This window comes from Malurus melanocephalus, unplaced genomic scaffold (assembly GCF_030028575.1).
Source record: "Malurus melanocephalus ecotype Western Australia unplaced genomic scaffold, MMel_1.1 scaffold_1128, whole genome shotgun sequence".
Lineage (NCBI taxonomy): Eukaryota > Metazoa > Chordata > Aves > Passeriformes > Maluridae > Malurus > Malurus melanocephalus.
The window spans coordinates 16,666-38,550 of NW_026624360.1; the positions used below are offsets into that span (position 1 = coordinate 16,666).

Here is a 21,885-nt window from a genome sequence, read left to right on the forward strand (position 1 = left end):
GTGCCTCCTCAGACTCTGGCACTCYGCTGCTCATGGGGTCACTTGCTTGCTTCTAAAGAGCAAGATTCCTCAGGCCAGGATTATCTTCCCTCCTGAGGGCCATTTCCCATTTYACTTTGCTGCCCACTGAGGGAGGAAGGGATAAAAGAGTCGTGTCATTGCAAGGCGCTGCTGTGGAGGAAGATGCAGCTCATTCCCTCWCTTGGAGCAGAGGAAAGCTTCAGGACAGGCCAGGGAGGGGATGCTGACCCTCCTGTCTCCAGACACGCTGGCTTGGGACCCAGCCARGCTCAGCTCTGGGACTAACCAAAGATTTCAATTCTGTGCCCGCCTCGCTGGCGCTTTTCCTGGAGGGTGTTTCCAGCAGGATTTGCTCCCTGCAGCRTCCCCAGGTGCCCGCTCTTGTCCCCAGCCCAGTCTAACACCGCGCTCTCTTCTCTTGCAGAACTGGGGCTCCCAGGAAGAGGATGCTGCCTAGTCCTGGGGTTCATGTACAAGGAGAAGTACCGCAGGATGACTGAAGGTGAGCAGTTCCCTCACCTTCTCTTCTCATTCTTCCTCTTTAGCAATCTCACGGTGAGGGGTGCCACCTTTAGGGTTGTGCTGGGTTCTTGCTCCCACCCAGGAGAAAATCCTGCTTCCCCTTTGATCTCTGGAACATCTTCGAGGGCACAGATGTGGGCAACCCCCTCTGTGAAGCTGAGAGAGAAGAGCAGGAGCTGCATAATTCCATACATCCAAAATGCACTGTCTTTTCCTGTGGAAAGGATTTGTCACACAGGAAGCTYTTACAGCAGTTGCTGTGTTTTCTCTTTTTATCCTATCCCTATTCTGGGAGCTGGTGGTCACCATGACACTCCCAGAACCCRTTTTCAGTGCCTCTGCACCTCTCAGAGGCACTGCTCTTCAAACCCCTGCTAAAATTCCCCTATTTTATATTCCAGTCATTCTCCAAGTACTTTATGAGCATTGATTAATCCATAGAAATATCATAAATAATTATGAAATGTAATAGCTAAACAAAAACTATTTGTGCTCAGAAGAAGTGGGCATCYTTGCTTCTGGTAGGTTCTTTTCCTGGTGCAGCACCTTTGGATTAATGTTGGATGAGAGAAGGAAGCTCAGAGCCCTGCGAGATGGAAGGGCCTCCAGGATGTGTCAGGGAGAGTTTAGGTCCTGTGATGTCACTCTGGGAATTGGAAACCTGACCCAAGCGTGGATTTAACCCTTTTTAGGGGCTCTGATTGGAAATAACTTGGACAAAGGGTGTGATGTCTTCTTCTGCTTCACTTCCTTTTCTGGAAACACCCAAGGTCAGGCTGGATGGGGCTCTGCTCTGGAGGAAAGTGTCCCTGCTCGCTGCAGGGGGTTTGGGCTGAGTCACCTTGAAAGGTCCCTTCTGACCCAAACTGTTCCATGATTGCTTTTCCCCGCGTGGGATGGGGTTTTGCCAGCAGTTTTAGCAGTGGGGATGTCTGCTCCTGCAGGAAGCCTTTTTCCATGAGGGTGAAAGGTGAGTTTGTTTCCACGGAGTAAAACTCTCACAGAGGCAAGTTTAAGGCTCAAATATCAGTTAGAAGATCAAAGGTTCCTCCACGYTCCCAGGAGCCCTGATACTGAGCTGATAACGTGGGGAAAGCGCTTCACAAGGCTTCACCTCGTGCTTGTTAATTACCACACGCTCTTTAAACATTGATTAGAGGATGTTTTTAATGGGAAGGGGCTGCCCTTTGCAACATGGCCATCCCTCTTGGTGCTTTCCTGTCCCTCAAGCCTCTTGGACAGGCTGTGCCCAGACYCTGGGGATGCTCACAGGGTGCTGGAGAGCTGGCAGGACCCTGGGCATCCTGGCAATCCTTTGGGGCTGCTCCAGTCCCCCGATGGATTCAGAGCCTGCGTCCATCTGTGAAGTGAGCCCCCTTTTCAGGCTGAGCTTGGCTTTGTGTGGAGAGAACAAAGAGACATGAAAGGCCAAAAGTAAAGCTTTTGTGAGGGAAAGGGAACAAAGTGTTCCTGCCTGACGTGCAGCCAGCTTCTGGCCCCTGCAGGCTSCAGGGCCATTATGTTTAAAGGTACAATCTGCCAAAAACAAAAGTCAGGGGGATTTCCATGGCTACAAAGACCACCTAGGACTTGTGCTTTTGCTAGGAGCAGCTCCAGATGACAATCACAGATATCCCGCTTCCCAGGTTTTTGGTGGATTGCAGTGYAGATCCGCGCTGTATTGGTGTGTGAGCTGGGGTGGGGTCAGGTGTCTGGTCATCTGCAGGAATTTCCTGCCCGAGGTAGCTGAGCTGGACTATTTGGGCCACTTCCCTTGCCAGGCTGAGGAGAGAGAGCAGCTCCYGTTTTGTGTTTGTGCCAAGTGAGAGGTTTTTCTCCCTATAACAAGAGGCTAAAGAACACCTCTATTCATAATCACAGGGGAGCAGAAGGAACTGAAAGCGCAGGAAAGCAGTGGGGCAGTGGGATAATATGAGGTGTGGGGTCTTCATCCCGGAGGAAAGGGGTGATTACAGAGATCATTAGAACCTTTCTGTCACTTAATGGAGACATCTACAATGGCTTGTGGGTGGAGAAGAGTCTTTGACAGTGTGGAAGAACATTTATCGGTGGAAAACCACTTCTTAGTGGGGAGATCAGGGAAAGGTTCTTCTGTCCCCAGAGGGTGCTGGCACTGCCCAGGCTCCCCAGGGAATGGTCCCGGCCCCGAGGCTGCCAGAGCTCCAGGAGCGTTGGGACAGCGCTGCCAGGGATGGACAGGGAGGGATTGTTGGGATGTCCTGGGCAGGGCAGGGGATGGGCTGGGTGTTCATTGTGGGTAACTCACACCTCAGGATATTCTGTGATTCTGTGAACTCAGGTTTTTGGCTGTCCCACTGAAAAATTCCAGGCTGGCTGCTCACAGACCAGTTTGGCAGCATCTCCCAGTGGGATGGAATTGATGTGGGTTACAGATGCCCAGCAAGGTCCTTGGTGGCATTGTGCTGTTTGTTGACCAGCTGGCAAGGGRTGATGTCCATCAGCACAGCTGGCTGCAGATGTGGCTCCTCCAGCTGAGCTGGGCCCAGGATGAGTGCCAGGAGCAGTGTCCTGCCTGTGTCAGTTCCATCAGCTCCTCATCCCAGTCTGTGCTGGGATCAGACAGCTCCAGGTGYGCTGCTGGAGCCTCTCCCAGCTGTCAGGCACTGCCTGATGGGCACAGCCAGCCCCGTCTGGGCACTGTCCTTCCACTGCTGTGCTGTGTCAGCTGCCACCACTTCTCGCTCTGTGGAGCCCTCAGCGGGAGAAGGCTGGGTTTGGGGTGGAATTTGGCTGGGGAACAGGAAGGCACAGCTCCAGCATGGCTGCTCTGTGCTCATCCCTTCACTGTGATTGATGACAGGCTCGTCTCATGCTGGGCCCGCGCTCCGGTGGCACTGGGAGCTGTGGGGTGACACGGAGCTGGTGGCAGTCACAGGCAGAGGGAGAGGGAGAGCTGTCTGCAGTGACGGCCACGCAATGAAGACGCTTTGGAGTTAATCCTCCACCATCTGTCTTCATTCTGCTAATAACCCACTCAATCAGCTGCTGCTGACTGTTTGTTAACATCCAGAAACAGATACATAATCAGAAGGAGCGTGCTGTGAGCTCGGGAGGGGCTGGATCACTCCTTGGGAACGGCTCTCCCGTGGTCACGAGGGTGGGCTGGGTGTCCTGAGGCATGTGCAGCACAGGGGAGGAGATGGTGGGCTGGAGATGGTGCTGGGGCTGGAGGTGATGCTGGGGTTGGAGATGGTGCTGTGCTGGAGATGGTGCTGGGGACGGAGATCGTGCTGGGGCTGAGATGGTGCTGGGGCTGGAGATGATGCTGGGGCTGAGATGGTGTTAGACCTGGAGTGTTTCTGGGATTGGAGATTGTGCTGGGCTGGAGTGATTCTGGGATTGGAGATTGTGCTGGGGTTGGAGGTGATGCTGGGGCTGGAGGTGATGCTGGGGCTGGATATGGTGCTAGGACTGAAGCTGAGCTGGGGCTGGCAGTGAACTGAGTTACTCTCAGGGCTTGTGCTGCACTGATTCAAGGTGGTTTTGGAGCAGAAAGATGTTCTCTGTGTGGTGGGTCACCTTCGGCCCCCAAGAAAAAGGATTTTGAGCTCCTCTGAAAATTTGGGCTTGTTTTCCTATTCCCACTTCTCTCTTGCGCAGTTCTCTTCCCAAGGGCAGGCAAGGGCTGTGCTGGAGCACCTCTCTCTGCTCACCTGTCGTGCTTGGTCCCTCTCTGGGCTCGCTCTGCTCTCCTCTGCAGTGCTCCAAGGCAGGAATTCAGATCCTGCTCCTGCAATTCTGCTTCTTTTCTCCTGCCTTTGACTACTTGCCAGATCTAACTCGAGTCATTAGCGAGCGTWGCTGCAGCAATTATGGCACTTTTTGGCTGCCATTCATAAAGCCACTAAAGGGAACGATTAAGCGGTGAGAGGTGTCAGCCTTCACCTCCACCACCTGCTCCTGCCAGCCTCCAGCTGCTGCAAGGTGCTGACAACAATGTCCCCACATGCAGGGCAGTGGCAGAGCAGCTCTCTGCCCTCCTCTGACCTTCCCTTGTGGACATTTCACCCACTCTCGTGTCCTCACGTGTGGAGGGCAGGTGGCACTGATACCTAAAATCCAGCTTACCTAAAAAGGGGCTGGACAAAATTGAGATAATCCAGAGCAGTTCTGTTCATTTCAGGGCCTTCAGGGCCATTCAGGGCAGTCCCAGCCCAGCCAGGGGCTGCACCCACAATGGACAATGGCTCACGGCTTTTTCACCCTTTCTCACTTTTGTCCATTTGCACAAAATCGGACCTGAATCCTCCAATTGCAGCTGCAGCCAATGCAGTCAAAAACTCCAACTTGGCTCCCCCAATTCTCTGTTGTTTCCATCTCTTGGGGCCTGGCCCAGGGAGGTGTCCTTGAGTTTGGGGCTGCAGAGGAATTGTTTTGTGTAAAAATGGAGAGCAGGCAGATCTCCTCTTCTGGGTAAGGGCTGCAAGAATCGGCTCAGGGAAGGGCTGCCCAGATCCAAGGTGCAAAAAATAGTTTTCTTTAAAAGCCATATGGGGCTGTTGGGCAGTGTAAGACCAACCTTCAGTTTTGGGAGGGTGAAGGGTGAGGCCTTGAAAGTTCTGCAGTCTGAGCTGCAAATCTCACCTTGACCCTTCTGTTCTGAAGGTTTGGGATCTTGGTTTAAGGCAAGGGACTAACACACAGCTCTGCAGTCTCCTGTTCACAGAATCCCAAAATGTTAAGGGTTGGAAGGAACCTTAAAAATCATCTGATCCAAACGGCCATGGGCAGGGTCACCTCCCTCTGGGCACAGGTGCTCAAGGTCTTGTCCAGCCTGGCTTTGGACACTTGCAGGGATGGAGCACCCACAGCCTCCCTGTGCCAATATCTCTCTCACAGTGAAGAATTTCATCCTGATATCTGATCTAAATTTCCATTTATACCCATTCCCCCTTGTGCTGTCACTACAGCTCCTGACAGCRTTCCTCTCCAGCTTCCCTGCATCTCCCTCAGATACAGGAAGGTGCTGTGAGGTCTCCACACAGCCTTCTCTYCTCCAGGAAGGTGCTCCAGTCCYCTTYCCAGCTCATGGCCTCCTCTRGGCTTGCTCCAASAGAAGGGGAAGGTCCTGCTGAGATGGGATTTATCCACGTACCTCACACATGGCAGGGGTCAGTTGGCCCTGAGAGACAGTGACAGTGGTGGCCTGAATGTCAGGAGAGCCACCAGCCTTCTCTGGATGGTTCCTGCAGCCACACAGCCCTCAGAGGCTGCAGGGATCACAGAACCATGGGATTACAGAGTGTTTTGGGTTGGAAGGATCCCTCAGGATTGTCTAATTCCACCCCCTCTGGCAGGCTGATCCTGCTCAGACCCTGCCAGTTCCTGCTCATGTTCCCAGCTCTGGTTTCACATCGTGACCTGGCAGCTCCATGTGGGGTTTTTTGCTGAGCTTCAGGGTGTCCCCAGTGTGCAGCGAGGTTTTGGTGCTGCCAGACGTGGGCAGAGAATCGTGCCTGCCTGTGAGAGCTGGGTTTATGGCTTGTAATTATCTCGTACCCATCCTTAGAATAATTATGTCTCCTCCATTATTAATGGCTGGAATTCCAGTCTTTGTCATAGATCACAAAAAGGAGAGGAAGCTCAGCCCAGGGTTTGCATAATGTGCCATGGCCTAAATTGACTAATTGGTAAAATGGTGAAAATCGCTCATTTTCCCCCTATTCCTTGGTGCTGGAATTAGTGAGGTATTAGTGCAATTAGCCAGTGCTTCCATTTGAGGCTGCAATCATTTTGGTTTGTAATTTAGAATAAATGTAAAAACCCACTTATGCTTCTGAACAGGATTATTTGTCCTGTTTAAAAGTATCTAATGGGGTGGCTGTCATCTAAGCAAGATACATTTGACCCATTTCAATTTGTTTCCCTTTTAATCTGCTATCTGTTTTCCTGGATCTTTTTTTAATAAAAACATAAAGAAGAAGTGGGGGAKAGAGAGAGGCCAAAGAGGGAGAGAATAGAAGCGTTATAGATCCGGAGTTTATCATAAGCCAAAGTAACTCGAAATCAAGGCTGTTAAACTGCAGAAAGCAATAAAAAGAAAACACTATTTGGAATCGTTTAAAGGGCCGAGTGCCTTGTCAATGAAAGGTTGCTCTATTTGACTGCTTCTTAATGGTTTCTGGGMGGCAATCTGCAGCTCCTGCAGSAGCSAGGGCTGCGGGCTCCCTGCACTGCRGGGCAGCCTGGGGCCCTGGGGAGCTGGGCACTGCTGAGGAGGGCAAAGAAGATAGTAAGGAGGACAAAGAGGACAGGAGATGGATTTGAACATCAAACTGGGCTGAAGTTTTAAAGCGTGGCCTAAATTTTGAAATCCTGGGTAACGTGGTAGGCGCAGAGTGTGGATGCATCGGTGCCGGCAGGGCTGGGGCAGATCTGTGCCCAGTTCAGTCAGAAACATGGAATGATTTCAGCTGCAAGGAACCTTAAAGCTCATCCAGTGCCASCCCTGCCAYRGGCAGGGACACCTCCCACTGTCCCAGGCTGCTCCCAGCCCCAATGTCCAGCCTGGCCTTGGACACTCCAGGGATCCAGGGGCAGCCACAGCTTCTCTGGGCACCCTGTGCCAGGGCCTCCCCACCCTCACAGGGAACAATTCCTTCCCAATATCCCATCCATCCCTGCCCTCTGGCASTGGGAAGCCATTCCCTGTGTCCTGTCCCTCCATCCCTTGTCCCCAGTCCCTCACCAGCTCTCCTGGAGTCCCTTCAGGCCCTGGAAGGGGCTCTGAGCTCTCCCTGCATCTTTCTCCTCTCCAGGTGAGCACCCCCAGCTCTCCCAGCCTGGCTCCAGAGCAGAGGGACTCCAGCCCTGGACTTGCTCTAACAGCTCCACATCTCACCCTTCTCCATCAATCCCACCATTTCTCCAGTGGAGAACTGAGGGTCTCACAGTATTTTTTTCCTCCTGGAGCCCGTGCATCCTTTCTACAATTATCTGATTCGCAGCTCCTCTCTCTGTCAGCCCCAGCCTTACTGCCCAGACAGGAACCAGCTGGGGATCTGGGATGGAGTCTCCGCTCTTTTGGGAAAAAATGGCTCATTCAGAGGAGCTGGCTGTGCCTCTGCTCCAAATGCCTCCCTGCTTGACCGCCTCCTCTGCTCCCTGCCATAGTTCAAACCGGGTTCAGTGAACCCTTCCAGCCAGGAAAACCTCTGATTAGAGCGTGGCACTGAGGCACAGTGGCATATTTGTGCCACCCATTAACAGCCCAGAGAGGCAGTTGCTGCCTCAGAATCACTTGGATTTATGGGAACACTTAATCTGGATCTTGCAAGTGACTTTTACATCTGCAGCARCACAGGCTGAGCATGAATCTTCCTCAGCCTCAAGGATAAAGAGGAGCCAGTCCYTCTTATCCCTGTAAAAAGTGACCTTTCTCCTCCAGCAGCTGCCAACAGCCTCAGCTCTGCTTTAGAAGGTCAAACTGCTCTTGGTTCTCTGGCTGACAGTGGAAAGGGCCTGTCCTTTGGGACCAGACCTGGGAGGTGTTGGATATTAGAAAACAGAAAGAGTGATATTTTTTTTTACAGAAAGAGTGATAAAGCATTGGAATGGTCTGAATTAGAATTAGATGGAGTCACCATCCCTGGATGTGTTTAAAAAGAGATTGGATGTGGTGTTTGGTGCTGTGGTTTAGTTAAGGTGTCAGGGCATGGGTTGGACTGGAAGGTATTGAAGGTTTCTCCCAACCCTGGTGATTCTGGGATTCTGGGTTTCTGGGATTCTGAGATTCTGTCATTCTGGGATTCTTGGATTCTGGGATTCTGGGATTCTGGGATTCTGCAGTTCTGGGATTCTGGGATTCTAGGAGTCTGTCATTCTGGGATTCTGTCATTCTGGGATTTTAGGATTCTGTCATTCTGGGATTCTGGGATTCTGAGATTCTGGGATTCTGTGTCACTTGGTTCAGTGCTGGCTCTGCTCAGCCTCCTTGTGCCCACAGCAGAGCTCAGAAACCACTCCAACACCATCACAGCCCCTTCCCACAGCTCTGCCCTCTGGGCTCTGCACAGCCTGCACSAGAAATGGGGTTTGTGCCAAGCTTTGCCCTGAGCTGTGGGATCCCTGGCACAAACCCCCCCGGCAGTGGCAGTGGCTCCATTTCCCCGAGCAGGATGCTGTGTGATCTTTGCACTGCTGGCTCTGCTGCCATCCCCAGGGAAGGTGGCACCCCCTGTGGGGTTCTGTGGTGGGGGAAACTCTCCTGACCCATCCTTGTCGCTCGTGTCCCCGCACAGACACCGTCACCATTGATTGGGGCCGGGAGCTCCGTGTAAGCTGCATTGAGCCCTTTGTTCTTTATCTGACAAAGGCGTCGGGGAGGAAAGGGAGAGTGGATAGAGCCGCTCCCGAGGAGTTGTTACAGATGCATTGTTATCTCAGAGGTCTCATTGATATCTCCGTCGTGTTTTGTGTGTCTGGGAGCTGAGTGGGGCAGGGATGGGAGTGAAACCTGAGGAAAATCCAGTGCAGGAGCTGCCGTGGTGTGACGGGGAGGCTGGGTTAGCTGGAAAACTGGGAAAGGCAGGAAAAGCAGGACCTCTTTGGCTGTGAGCTGTGTCCTGCAGCCACGCAYATTCCTGAGGCTGCTGCTGAGGGAAGGATCCCACGTTATCCTCCCCTGCATCCTGCTGCTCTCTGCTCCTCTGCAGAGGAGACCAGAGCTCCATCCGTGGTGTTCCAGTTGTCTACAGCAGCTGAACAGCTCTGCTGGCCATAAATCCCAGCCAAAGCTCGGGAGTTTTGCGCTAACAGTGTTGTTGTGGCAGGTAATGGTCGCAGGGTATCGTTTCATCTATTGATTGGAGCAGCAGTCCCCTGRGGGAAGCTGTTGCTGCGTGCTCCTAAATAAATGAACGCAATCCCGCCTCGATCCCTGAGTGAGGCATCAGACATGTCAGGGGCTGCTTCTCAGCCTGGGAGCGTGTACCTGGGATCACCTGGACTCTGGGACCTGYTCCTTTCAGGGACTTCCTTTGGACGGGTCACTAAGGGCATTTCAGGGATCTCAGGCTGGAGTGGGGCTCTTCACAAGGGCATGTGGTGGGACAGGAGGGAATGGCCTAAAGCTGAAGGAGGGCAGGGTGAAATGGGATATTGGGAAGGAATTGTTCCCTGGGAGGGTGGGCAGGCCCTGGCACAGAGTGCCCAGAGAAGCTGTGGCTGCCCCTGGATCCCTGGCAGTGCCCAAGGCCAGGATGGACATTGGGGCTGGGAGCACCCTGGGATGGTGGAAGATGTCCTTGCCCATGGCAGGGGCTGGAATGGGATGGGCTTTAAGGTTCTTTCCAACCCAAACCATTCTGGCATTCCATGATTTGTGTACACAGATCAGTATCTAGGGTGGGATGCAGATCATTTCAGCCGCTTGAATTCCACTGCCCCTGCCATGTCCCTCTAGGTCATTTTAGGTCCCATGCCTCTTTAGGCCCTTTTAGATCCTATGCCCCTTTTTTAGATCCTCTCTGGTACTGTAACAGGATGTGCACCTCAGGAACTGTTGGTAAAACCCTTTCCTGTGAGCTGCACGTGGGAGCAGGCAGAGATAAGGCTGTGGATCTCACCTTGCCCCAGCTGCCACCTTGGGTGCTCCCCTCTCTGAGGGCTTTGTGCCAGTTTGGTTTTGATCTCGAGGTGAGGGGACACGAATGACGTGAGATCCAAGGCATCTCTTAGAGATGACAGCTCCAGCTTTGCCATCTCCCCCTGCTCCAGGCTGAGCTCCCCTTGGAGCTGTGTCTGCTGACAGTTTTCCTCTCTCTGCAGAGTGGCTGCTGCWGCCTGGGGTCTGTTATTTATCTTTGCTCCCTCGTGCCCGTGGGGATCCTGCCAGGGAGGCTGCTGGCAGCAGGATGATCAGTGATCCTGGTCACACTGCTGGCTCAGAGTYATGGAATTGTTTAGRTTGGAAAAGATCTSGATGATCATTGAGTCCARCTGTTAGCCCAGCACTGAGGGATGTGGTGGCCACCAGAGCAGAGCCTGGACRGGCAGATCTGGCTCTGCCATCCAGTCAGGTGCTGGTGATGCTGTCAATCCCCCTGGCACAAACACAACAGCCTAACTGTGGAAATCTCCAGCTCTCAAGGCAGCTGGGAGCCATTGCTTCCAAGGAAACAATCCCAGTTTTGGTCAGGGAGGGGGCAAGAGTGTGACAGCACATCTCTCCTGGAGGAAGGGAAAGCATCATTTCTGCTGTTTTGGGGGGCAGCTGTGGGGCACAGGCACTGCAGTGAGGAGCACACCAGCACTGCTCCTGCCTGGTGTGGATCTCTGACCTCCCTCTCCTGGTGCTTCCTCAGGCASAGATGCTCTAGATGCTCTAGAGCATGTCCAGACCAGACAATGAAGGTGTCCCAAGTTCCTATCACTTAGAATATCAATTCAAACYGCTGCAGCCTTGTRAGCCCCACCATGAGACACGCTCAGGATGGACAAACAGCCCTGCCTGCCGTGGAAATGGCTCTCGAGGCAGCAGCAGGAAATCTGCTGCCCAACTGTGAGCAGGAATGGAGTGCTGGAGCACTGCCAGCCCAACAGGCTGTGGGGTGGGAGCTCAGACTGGTGTGAWGATGAAACCCTCTGGTGTTCCAGGCACTGGGGAGCTGTGCCTTTGCTGTGCTTGGAAAGGGCTTAAACAACTCATTTTAAAGCTCCATCCCCAGGGTTTCCCTGCGTGCCACATAACACCATTCCTCCAGTCCCAAACCTCAGGATGGAGCTGCTCTCTTGCAGGAGCAGWGTGAGGCAGCTCTGTTTCACTGCTGCAATGACAAAATGGGATGGAATTGTGTGTTTCAGGCCAGCAGAATGATCCTACTCCTATTCCTCAGGGAAGTGGGACTGAGTTGGGTTTGATTGAAAGATGCTACAAAACACCAGCAATGCACGTGGCTGTGTTTGAGCTGCCTTGGTTTTAAAATCTCCTAAAAATCCTTTCTTCTCATGAGGAAATAGGGCAATATTTGGGGTGAGGTACCTGGTTGAGTGCTGCAAGTCCTGCTTTTCTTGTGTCCCCCCAAGTTATTGCTGTGTCCAGCCAAACCCTCCCATCTGTGCTCACTCAGAGCGATTGAAGCCCACCAGCAGCGGCCTTCAGGGGGAGGATGATGAAGATGGAAGGAATGGGAAGGGTCCAAACCCTTCAAGGCAGGTAGGGATCACATGTGATTGGAATCCCCTGGGACAGGCAATGCAAGGATTATTGAGCACCCAAGGCTGCCATGGTGAAGCTTCAGAGAGCAGAGAACATCAGCCACAAACCTCCCCAGCTCCCTCCAGTGCAGCACCAGTCTCGGGGCTGGTGTCTCCATGCCCTTTTGCACTCACTATTTGCTCCCAAGGGTACTTATTCCTCTATAAATGCATTAATGGASCTAATCTTAAAGCATATCCAGAGTTATAACTTGAGATGGATTTTTTTCCCCCCCTTTTACAAAGATGAAGCTTTTATACAGACGGGGGAAAAAGAGAAGGGAAGGGAAATGTTCAGTGACTAATGATCCTCATCAATATTCATGAGAGTCAGTAGCATTCTGAGATTTAAAATAAAGGAAAAAAGAGAGAAAGGCATTGACTCCTTTAGAAGCTAAATGAAATATTTAGGTTGACCTGGAGATAAGTGTGCCAGGTTGGCATTGCCATCAGCTCAGACCAGGGTTCAGTCCTGGACCYTTCAAAGGGGGAGCCAAGCTGCCCATGGTTTTTTCTGGAGACAGGAAAGGACTGGGTGGGCTCTCACAGCAGCAGAAGCCATCAGTTGATGGCCAAGTCCATGCTGGGCCAGGTGCTGGACAGCCAGGGARGGAACAATCCCTGCCCCAGGAAYTGAACAATCCTGGRGAGRGRACAAYCCCTGCCCCAGGAATTGAAYAATCCCAGGGAGAGAACAACCCCTGCCCCAGTGAGCTGCTCCCTCAGCCAGCCAGAACCCAGGTATGGAATTGCATCCTGGGGGTTCTCCACATCATCTCCATCTCCAGGCTGGAGCTGTCCCAGGTCAGTCCCAGTTCCACCAAAGGGCTCCTGTCCCAGCCAATCTCTGCAGTGAGGCTGCTCTTTGGGAAGGGGACAGACAGAAATGGTGGCTTGGGGGGTGCAGTGGACATTGATGGATCTAAAGGTGCTGCAGGACTAAAGTGCTGGTGAGACCCTCCTTCCTCCAGCTGCAAGCAGCTGTGGATACTGGGGAGCTTATCTGCTATTGTGGGAGGTGTCCCCATATCTGTTGGGCCATTCCTGTGTATTTTCCTTCCCTCTCTTGCATCTCTGTCCCCATTAAATCACCCCAAGTGTACCTAACTCGAGGGCAAAATTTTAAACCCCTCTAGATACTTGTGAATAGATGGAGTAACCTCAATCCTTCCCCATTTCAGTCTTTTGTCAGCTGGTTGGGAGGAGAAGGAAAACCTCTGCAGAGAAATAGCTGCAATGTGGATTTGTGGGGATGTAGCTGTGGGTGTGCAGCAGTTATGGTGGAGACAGAGAAAAACAGGATCTTAACAGCCAGGTTTAACTGCAGGCCTGGAGGAAAGCCTTCCCCCCACCTTCTGCATGTCTTCTCTTCTAAATCCTTTTCCTTCCTGCCTCTGCAAGTTGCCCTTGTCTCCCTCGCTTCTGAGACGACTCCTTTTCATTTCCCAGCCGTYCCTTCCCTCCTCCGAGTGACAGCTGTCCCACCCCTGCCGAGGTCGTTTGCCCTTGAGACCATCTTTGATCTGTGCCCTGATAGAAGGGCCGAGTATTGACTTTGGCTGTGGCTTCATTAAGAGGCAGCCTCATTTGTCAACTTGTTTGTTCCCAGAGCAGCTCGGGAGGCGGCAGAGCTCGCACCCCCTCTGAGCCCAGCACGGCCAGAGCCCGGAATTAACTCCCTTTTCAAGGGTTTCCATCAAGGTCATTGCAGGTGGCCCTGCACAGCTCTCTCCTCCTCATTAATCGATGTCACCGAGGTTTTAAGCAATGTTAGATCCAGGGGAAGTGTGGATGGGAGCCCTGCCTGAGCTCTGAGGGATGCAAGAGGCTGGGTGTGGGTGCACCAGGAAATGCAAGGTGCTCCCAGCTGGAAAAGGACCTGTCTGCTGGTGGGGAAACCAGAGCTGGGGCCTTGGGTGAGCTCTGAGCAGTGAGGGGGCTTCTCTAGGTCTGCTTGTGTAAGGAATGGGAGTAACGACAATGAATTCCTTGTTTCAGTTGTCATGAGGTATCTCACATGCCAATCACGGCCTCTGCTTCCAGTCCAGGTGCTCAGAAGGGTGAATTGAATGAGTTACCCAGGCTTCATCACACTCCTGGTGGTCAGTGAATAAAGCACTGACCATTTGTGTGTCGGGTTTGCCCTGTCCAGGGGTCCCCACCCAGTGCAGCGGTGGCTGGTGACAACCCTGCCCCACTGCTCCTCCTCAGAGGATTTGGGAGCAAAAGCCTTTCCCTACAATCCATCAAACCCCTGAAACTCTAAACATTGGCACTGTCAGGGTTGCTCAGGGATTTGGAGTGGGTTCACACAACAGCCCTGGGAAGCAGAGAGGATGGTGGCAGTGCAGGGAGAGTATCGCAGAATCACAGAGTGATGGAAAGGTTTGAGTGGGAAGGGGCCTTAAAGATTATCTTGTTCCAAGCCCCTGCCATGTCCAGGGACACCTCCCACTGTCCCAGGCTGCTCCAAGCCCCAATGTCCAGCCTGGCCTTGGACACTCCAGGGATCCAGGGGCAGCCACAGCTTCTCTGGGCACCCTGTGCCAGGGCCTGCCCACCCTCACAGGGAACAATTCCTTCCCAATATCCCATCCATCCCTGCCCTCGGTCGGTGTGAAGCCATTCCCTGTGTCCTGTCCCTCCATCCCTTGTCCCCAGTCCCTCTCCAGCTCTCCTGGAGCCCCTTTAGGCCCTGGAAGGGGCTCTGAGCTCTCCCTGGATCCTTCTCTTCTCCAGATGAACATCCCCAGCTCTCCCAGCCTGGCTCCAGAGCAGAGAAGTTCCAACCCTCAGAGCATCTCTGGGTCTCCTCTGGACTGGCTCCTGTGGGTTCCCATCCTTCCTGTGATGAGNAGCCTGGCTCCAGAGCAGAGAAGTTCCAACCCTCAGAGCATCTCTGGGTCTCCTCTGGACTGGCTCCTGTGGGTTCCCATCCTTCCTGTGATGAGCACCTCACAGCTCTGCAGGTGRGRTCTCACCTGAGCAGGCAGAACCCCSTCCCTCACCTCTGGCCACACTGYCCCAYTGCTCAGGGTCACTCCAGAGGACAGAGCTTTGCTGCTGGGGGCAGATGAACAGCACAGGGCATTCCCAGGCCTGACCCTCTGCAGGAGAAGCAGGTGAAGAAAAAAAAACAAAATTTTACTGGGGTCCAGTTCCCTGCAGACCTCAAAAATCTCCCTGCCCTTGTGGGGAAGGCTCCAGTGGGGCAGTTTCTGTGTTCCTGAGAGGTGCAGCAGCCTGAGCAGGAGGGGTGGRAGCATCAGCCCAGCCCAGGGGAAGGAAAACAGCTCAAAAACCAGAGCTGARTTGTGCTGCAGGGGTTAAAACTCTTTGAGTGCTGGGTACTTCCACACTCCTGACAGCGCCGAGGGAGCTGAGGGAAAGATGTTCCTGGCTGTTGCCACGGGCATTTTGCTCTGGCGGTGATTGTGCAGCTCCACGGTGGCACCGGCACCGCGGCAGCGCCAGCAGCGAGGGAGAGCGCAGCAAAACCGCGGAGAATAGCGGCTGAGGTGGCAGGAATGGCCCTGGGATTAGAGAGCAGGTTGTAAGAGGAGAGACTGGAGGTAAATTTATATAGTCTGGAGGAGGCTCAAGGGGAGACACGACCGGAGTCTATAAATACGCGCAGAAATAGAAACCAAGGGAGGAAATTATTCAGGAGGAGGGAGGACGAGGASCAGCGCCTGAAGCGAAGCGAGGGAAGTTTATTCTGGGTCTTGCACGGAGGGAGAGCAGCCTTCAGCATCCAGCACCTGGCTGGGGTGGGGTCCCAGCACTGCCAAACTCCCGCTGTGCTCCGCACCACTCTGGCACCTCACCAATGGGGGTTCTCTCTCTCCCAACCCCGCTCCGCTGTGTTTCACAGCAGCCCCACCTCATTTGCTCCCTGCCAGCTGTCTCACACGGGTGTCTGGCACCCAGCCGCCCCAGCATGCCTTCGAAGGATTAATAAAACAGATTGAGATGCACTTGGGCTCGTGGCTTGACAACTGGCTCCCCTTGGACAGGGACATTTGCCTTCGCTGGGTGACAATGCTTTGAGTCCGTCGCCTCAGGCACTGTGGCTCATTGCTAGTCATCCCTCCAATGAATAATACACGGGCCTGAATATCTGTCTGCATACATCTTCCCTTTCTGTGGGATAATTTAATGTTATCTTTGGGCCTCCTGCTTCAAAGATGAAGAGATTGCTTCAAACCTGCAGCCCGCGACCACAGCCATCGGTTTCAAACGTCATTAAGTTTCATTATAACAAATAAACACTGCAATGACATTTATAAGTTACCAGAGAGCGCAGAAACACAAATATGAAGCAGATAAACTGCATTTGATCCAAATAATTACTGCAGGCAATCTCGAGCTTAGGCTGAGCTGGCAGGCGGGTGCCRGGTAATTTATAGGGGTCCGTAAGGCACTGTGGTGCACGTTGCTCTTAAAAATGATGATGATGGTTATGTGTCTCTCTCTAAAGCCTCGAACAGGTTATGTTCCTGCCTCCTTGAAGGCATGGCGCTTTTCCTCAAGTCAGAAATGGACGAGGCACAGGGAACTGTTACTGTTTGGGGACTTTCCTCTCGCCATTCCTCAGGATTTCAGCAGGCAAAGGGACCTGAGTTTCAAGTTTGCTCTGCTTTAAGCTGCCAAAGAGCCTTATTTATTTATCTGTGTTTGTTTGCTTATTTTTCCTTCGGGGTACCTATCCCCAYTGCGGATAAATTCTCAAGAGAGGGGGGTCCTTGAGGAGAGATTTCCACTGATTTACTCCAAGGGAGTGTAATACTGCACTTAGGGAATAATGGAATCATGGAATTTACTAAGTTAGAAGGGTCCTACGAGGATCCCTGAGCCCAACTAATTAATAATAACAAAGTTCCTTTCATTTTAACTCCTGGCTTTACACTAAACCCTGAGCAAGGACTCCTCTACCAGCAAACCAGATGGAAAAACATTTCCTCCAGCTGTCCCCCAAAAGCCTGAGTGAAAAGGGGTTTGMTGGCTGTRTGAACCCTCCCAAAGCTTTGCCTCTGCTGCGGGATGAGAGCCCATCATCCCCTAAGTGACCCCAGTGGGGTTTGTCATTCCTGAGTCCTGCAGGCGGCCCAGCTCAGCCCAGGAGGGGGGACAGACACAGCTGAGTTTATTGATGAGCATCTCTCATTACCTGCTAATTAACTCAGCAGGCTGGGATGTGCTAATCTGCTCTCAGACCGGGGGTTTGCACCAGGCAGCCATTGACTCTGTGCTGGGGATCGTTGAGGAGGAGTTGGTGACAAAACCAAAACAAAGTCTGTGTTAAATAATCTGAGCCTTTCCAGGTCCCTTCTCCTCCTCCAGCCGAGAAGGGGAGAAGCCCCGGGGTCTGCTGGCAGTGACAAGGCACAGCCCCACCCTGTGCCTTCCCCCAGGGCAGGGGAAGCAGCTGCAGGGCTGTAAATATTGACTGGGCTTGCGTTGCCTCTCGTTTTTCATGGTTCTTGGCTTTATTGGGTAAAACCAGGCAAAAAGCATGAGCTGCTGGTTTTAGGTGGTGGTGCAGGTCACTGGCCTGCTGTGGGACGGATAAATCCACTTTCTGGGCATTTCCCTGGCTCTGTGGATAGTGTAGCCAAGATTTTCATGGAGGGGAGCTTTTATTAAGCTTCCATGTGCAGATAGAGAAGGATGTGAATTTTTAAGCACCTTTCTGTGGTAATGAGATGGGCACGTGTGTGAAACATTCCCTGCTCAGAGATGATCTTCTCCCTGTCTGTTCATCTCAGCATCTCCAACCCCTCCTGCCTTCCCCCTGCCACTTTTTTCTTGTGTTTATTGCATACACTTCACTTCAGGCTGTTTTTCAGAATAATTTGTTTTAATTTTAAATATGAATCTTGCATGTGTGTGAAAAAAAACCCCCGAAACAAATGCACATATTTACAATCACTTCCGCTTGTAAAAATCCAAACAAACAATAATTATGACAGAAACCTGCTAATTCTCACTCCACTTCATCTTCAGAGCTGATAATTCACGCAGCACAACCCGGAGCAATCCCACYCTGCTCGGGTAAACAGCGGGAGCTGGAGTGAGTCTGCAGCCTGCTCTGCAATATTCCAAAACTCATCTGGCCAGGAGCTCCCCCAGAAGCTACCTGGGTGATGTTTTCATGCAGRCAGCAGATTCTCAGCTTTCCAGGGCAATAATAAGATTTATTCCTGCCTTTTCTTCCCTCAATCCATGAGTTTTGGTGCCACCAGGATGTTTCTTGTTCAGGGAAGTGTCTGGTAGGGGAACCTTGGGTCGTGGCACTTCCAGTGGAACACCCTGTAGAAAGACTCATTTAGCCACTCCTTGGTTGAATTCTCCAACCTATACAATGTGTCACCAATCCATAGCAAGACTACTTCAAATTATTTGGAGAAGGAGCAGAAATTTCCGCCCATTTTAATATTACAGAATGCTGGAGCAGTTTGGGTTGGAGGGGACCTTAAAGATCATCTGACACTCMTGCCATGTGCAGAGAATGTAACATTAAATATCTGCATTTTCTGTTCTGAGCTGCACCTTCATTCTGATTTCTCTCCGCGCCTCAAAGCGTGCGATAACAGATTTTGAAAAACGAGGGTGGAAGTGAAACATGGTGCGACCCAAGGCGAGCTCTTTGCTCTAATTTTCCACCCCATGAACTGCACAACTTCCAGTTGCCGCTCTTCCTGGGAGCAGAGCCAGACTTTGAAATCTCCAAATCGTTTGTGAAATGGATTATTCATCCTTCTCGTTTTCCTACGGACGAGTGTCCTCTGTGCCCTCTAACTCAAAGATGAGCTGAGATTTAAAGGACTCTATTTCAAAAGAGCAGCCCTGGTCTGGGAACAAAGGGTGGRCAGAGGGGATGCACTTGGGTTGAATGTAATCCAGGAAAGGGGGGATAACCTGAGAGATTTYAGAAGGTCACAAGGGATAAAATCCTTAAGGGTTTTATCTGGCTGCTGCCTGCTGGTTGGCACCTCTGCTGTTACTTTCAGAAGGAAAAGTTCCTTTCTCTTCTCCGTGGGTTCAACTGGGAGGTTTTAGGTCCCAGGAGTGTCTCTGTGAGGCTCCTGCGGCCGAGGACCTGCCACCACCCCCTTTCTGAGCTACAAACAGTTATCACCCAAAAGGCAGCTGGAGCTGCCACRGGGAGAGCTGCTTGCCTGGAATTACAGGAACAGGAGCAACCCCTCCTCTGCCCTCACCCCCTGGGCCCATGGGCTGAGCCAGGACACTGCACCCTGACAGCAGAACAAACRGTGATTTCTTATTCTGCCACCGCTTCCTCGGCAGCGCCAGGAACAAAATATTTCTTGGAGTCATTGGTGGTGCTGAGTGGAGCCGGGTGGATCGATGTGAGGAGGGAATCCATTCCCCTCTGCCCCTGTCTGAGTGAGGGATGGAGCTCAGTGCCTGCCAGGGCTCCTCTGGAACGGCTGCTCCTGTGTTCCCAGCAGGAATGGGCATCACCCTGTACCCTGGGCAGCCTTGGCACGGGCTCAGAGCTCTCAGCTCTCCCTGGAGAAGCAGCCACGGCAGCCCAGGCATTGGGATGAGGTGCTGCCCCAGCCCAGGCATTGGGGTGAGGTGCTGCCCCAGCCCAGGCATTGGGATGAGGTGCTGCCCCAGCCCAGGCTCTGGGGACACTCTCAGACCTCTCCCTGAGCCACAGCTTCAGTGCCATGAGCAGCTCGGCCTCCTGCTGACCCTTCAGCCCCTCTGACACCCTCCTGTGGTGCCTCTCCTGCTTCTCCCCTCCTCCTGTGCTGGCCCCCGGGTAAAACACTGCCTAATGCAGTTTGCTGGCTCTGCCTCCAGCCCTGCAAAAGTCCTGTGTGCCCCAGAGCACAGTCCTGGCAGCTTGTCTAATGGGAGATAGTGCTGCTTGTTCGGAGCTTGGTGTTATCTGGGCACAGGAACCTGAGAGGCCATGAGAGCAGAGGGACCAGGAGCCATCCACAGGGAACCTGGAGCCATCCCCAGAGCCTGGAGCCATCCCCAGAGCCTGGAGCCATCCATGGAGCCATCCATGGAGCCTGGAGCCCTCCACGGAGCCTGGAGCCATCCACAGAGTCTGAAGCATACCTGGAACCCAGAGCTATCCAGGGAACCTGGAGCCATCCATGGATCCTGGAACCATCCCCAGAGCCTGGAGACATCCAGGGAGCCTGGAGCCATTCCTGGGGCCATCCACAGAGCCTGGAGGCATCCTTGGAGCCTGAAGCCGTTCCTGGAGCCTGAAGCCATCCCTGGAGCCATTCCTGGAGCCATCCTTGGATCCTGGAGCCATTCCTGGAGCCTGAAGCCATTCCTGGAGCCATCCACAGAGCCTGGAGCCATCCACAAGCCTGAATATTCAGCGTGATCCAGTCCATCAGGTCACTTGAACACTGTTTTTTGGCGCTTCGGTGCAGCACATTCGTTTGTTCCCTGTCAGCGCAGCTCCCAGGAGCAGCCATTTAATCTCACAGAGGCAATTCTCTGGGCTGGTGCCGGGAAGGGTTTGCTAATAAATATCCCACGGTAAGGATACTCTTACACCTTTCCCGATCGGCAGCTAACGACAGTCACCGGTGACATTTCAGCCCTTTCTGCATGGCTGATCAAACTCCTCGCAGCGACTTTGAAAGCAGTGCTGGGATTTCACGTGGCTATCAAAGCCAGCGGAACACTCGATGGTTCAGATCTCTTGCCTGTGTGACTAATAGACAAAAAGATCCCTGAAAGGTTTAATATCTTACTCAACGYTTCCCCGTTTCCTGTTTGAAGCTGCTCAGGATGTGGAGGGATGGTGATGGTTCCTCTCAAAGCAGCRCTGGGAAAACATCTGACATCACCATGGGATGAGCTCAGCTGGCCACGTGGGCTGGCTCAGGGCTGCTCAGGGCCAGGGGACAGTCTGGGGAGCAGAGTGCTGGCCTGGCACCTTACCCTCCACTCTGGCAGCTGGCGTGAGAACCATGGGGTGATTTCATTTGGAAATGGGATCAAACCTGAAGGAAATCTGGAAACCTGATGCAGATCATCAAGTCTGCCTCTCAACCCAGCACCCTCAGCATTGTCACCACTAAACCATGTCCCCAAGTGCCACATCCACATGTCTTGTGAGCCCTCCAGGGATGGGGACCCCATCACTGCCCCAAACAGCCCCTTCCAATGCTTTGTGACCCTTTCTGTGAGGGATGTTTTCCTAAATTATCCACTCTAAACTTGCTGCAGCTTGAAGATATTTCCTGTCATCCTGATCCTGTTCCCTGGGAGCAGATCCTGACCCCTGCCTGGCTGCCCCCTCCTGTCAGGGATCTTTAGAGAGGAAGAAGGTCCCCCTGGACCTCCTTTCCTCCAGGTTCCTTCAGCCTTTCCTGGTGTTCCAGCCCCTTCCCCAGATGTGTTGCCCTACTTTTCAGATTAATGTTTTTTTCTGGGAATACTTTGGCTTTGGTTTCACCTTTGGGCATCCCACCCCTTCCCCTCTGAGTTGATGGGGACCCCCAGGCTGTGCTTCCAGGGAAAGTCCTGWGTCCCTGGATGTTTGTGGCTGAGCAAGGCACGAGCTCAGGTCCCTGCTTTCCTCTTGGAGCGAGGACACAAGCGCTGCCAGGTGACACAGCTGAGTAGGAATAACACACCTCAGGTACATCTGAGTCATTCCTGGACCAAAGGTGCTGTGTTTGGTTTCTTTCAAGTTGAATAATTCAGCACCGAGGCCACGTGGGCCGGACTTGCGTAGTCACAACTAAAAAAAGGCCAAACTGACATTTTTTTTGTTCAAACAGATTTTATTTTCTTTTCTCCCCAAGGAAGCCAAATAAAAAAAAAAAACAGAAATCTTATGCAAGGGCTGAACTCAAGCTACCTCTCTTGTTTGTGCCATGAAGCCAAAGGAGGTGCCTGGCATGGCTGTGGCCATCACCAGCAAGGGACAATCCTGCTCACTGAGGATGCTGATGCCTCAGGGTTTCAGCTTCTCTATTTCCAGGTGTCTGTAACCCTGGAATTCTTTAGTGGAAAACTCCAGACTCCACAGACAGTGCTGAGCTCCTGCTCTCCCATTTTTACACAAAACAATTCCTCTGCAGCCCCAAA

The 21,885-nt window shown here is 52.7% G+C and overlaps 1 protein-coding gene across 1 annotated transcript in view; it reads left to right on the forward strand.

Moving 5' to 3' along the window:
* Nucleotides 1-450: 450 nt before the first annotated feature.
* LOC130586308 (kin of IRRE-like protein 3) overlaps nucleotides 451-21,885 on the forward strand; it is a gene marked incomplete at its 3' end in the record, with an annotated part of 31,297 nt that continues 9,862 nt past the window's right edge. The window contains exon 1 of the mRNA XM_057387089.1: nucleotides 451-523. Coding sequence (XP_057243072.1) covers nucleotides 490-523 — 34 coding nt within the window. The remainder of the gene's footprint in view (nucleotides 524-21,885) is intronic.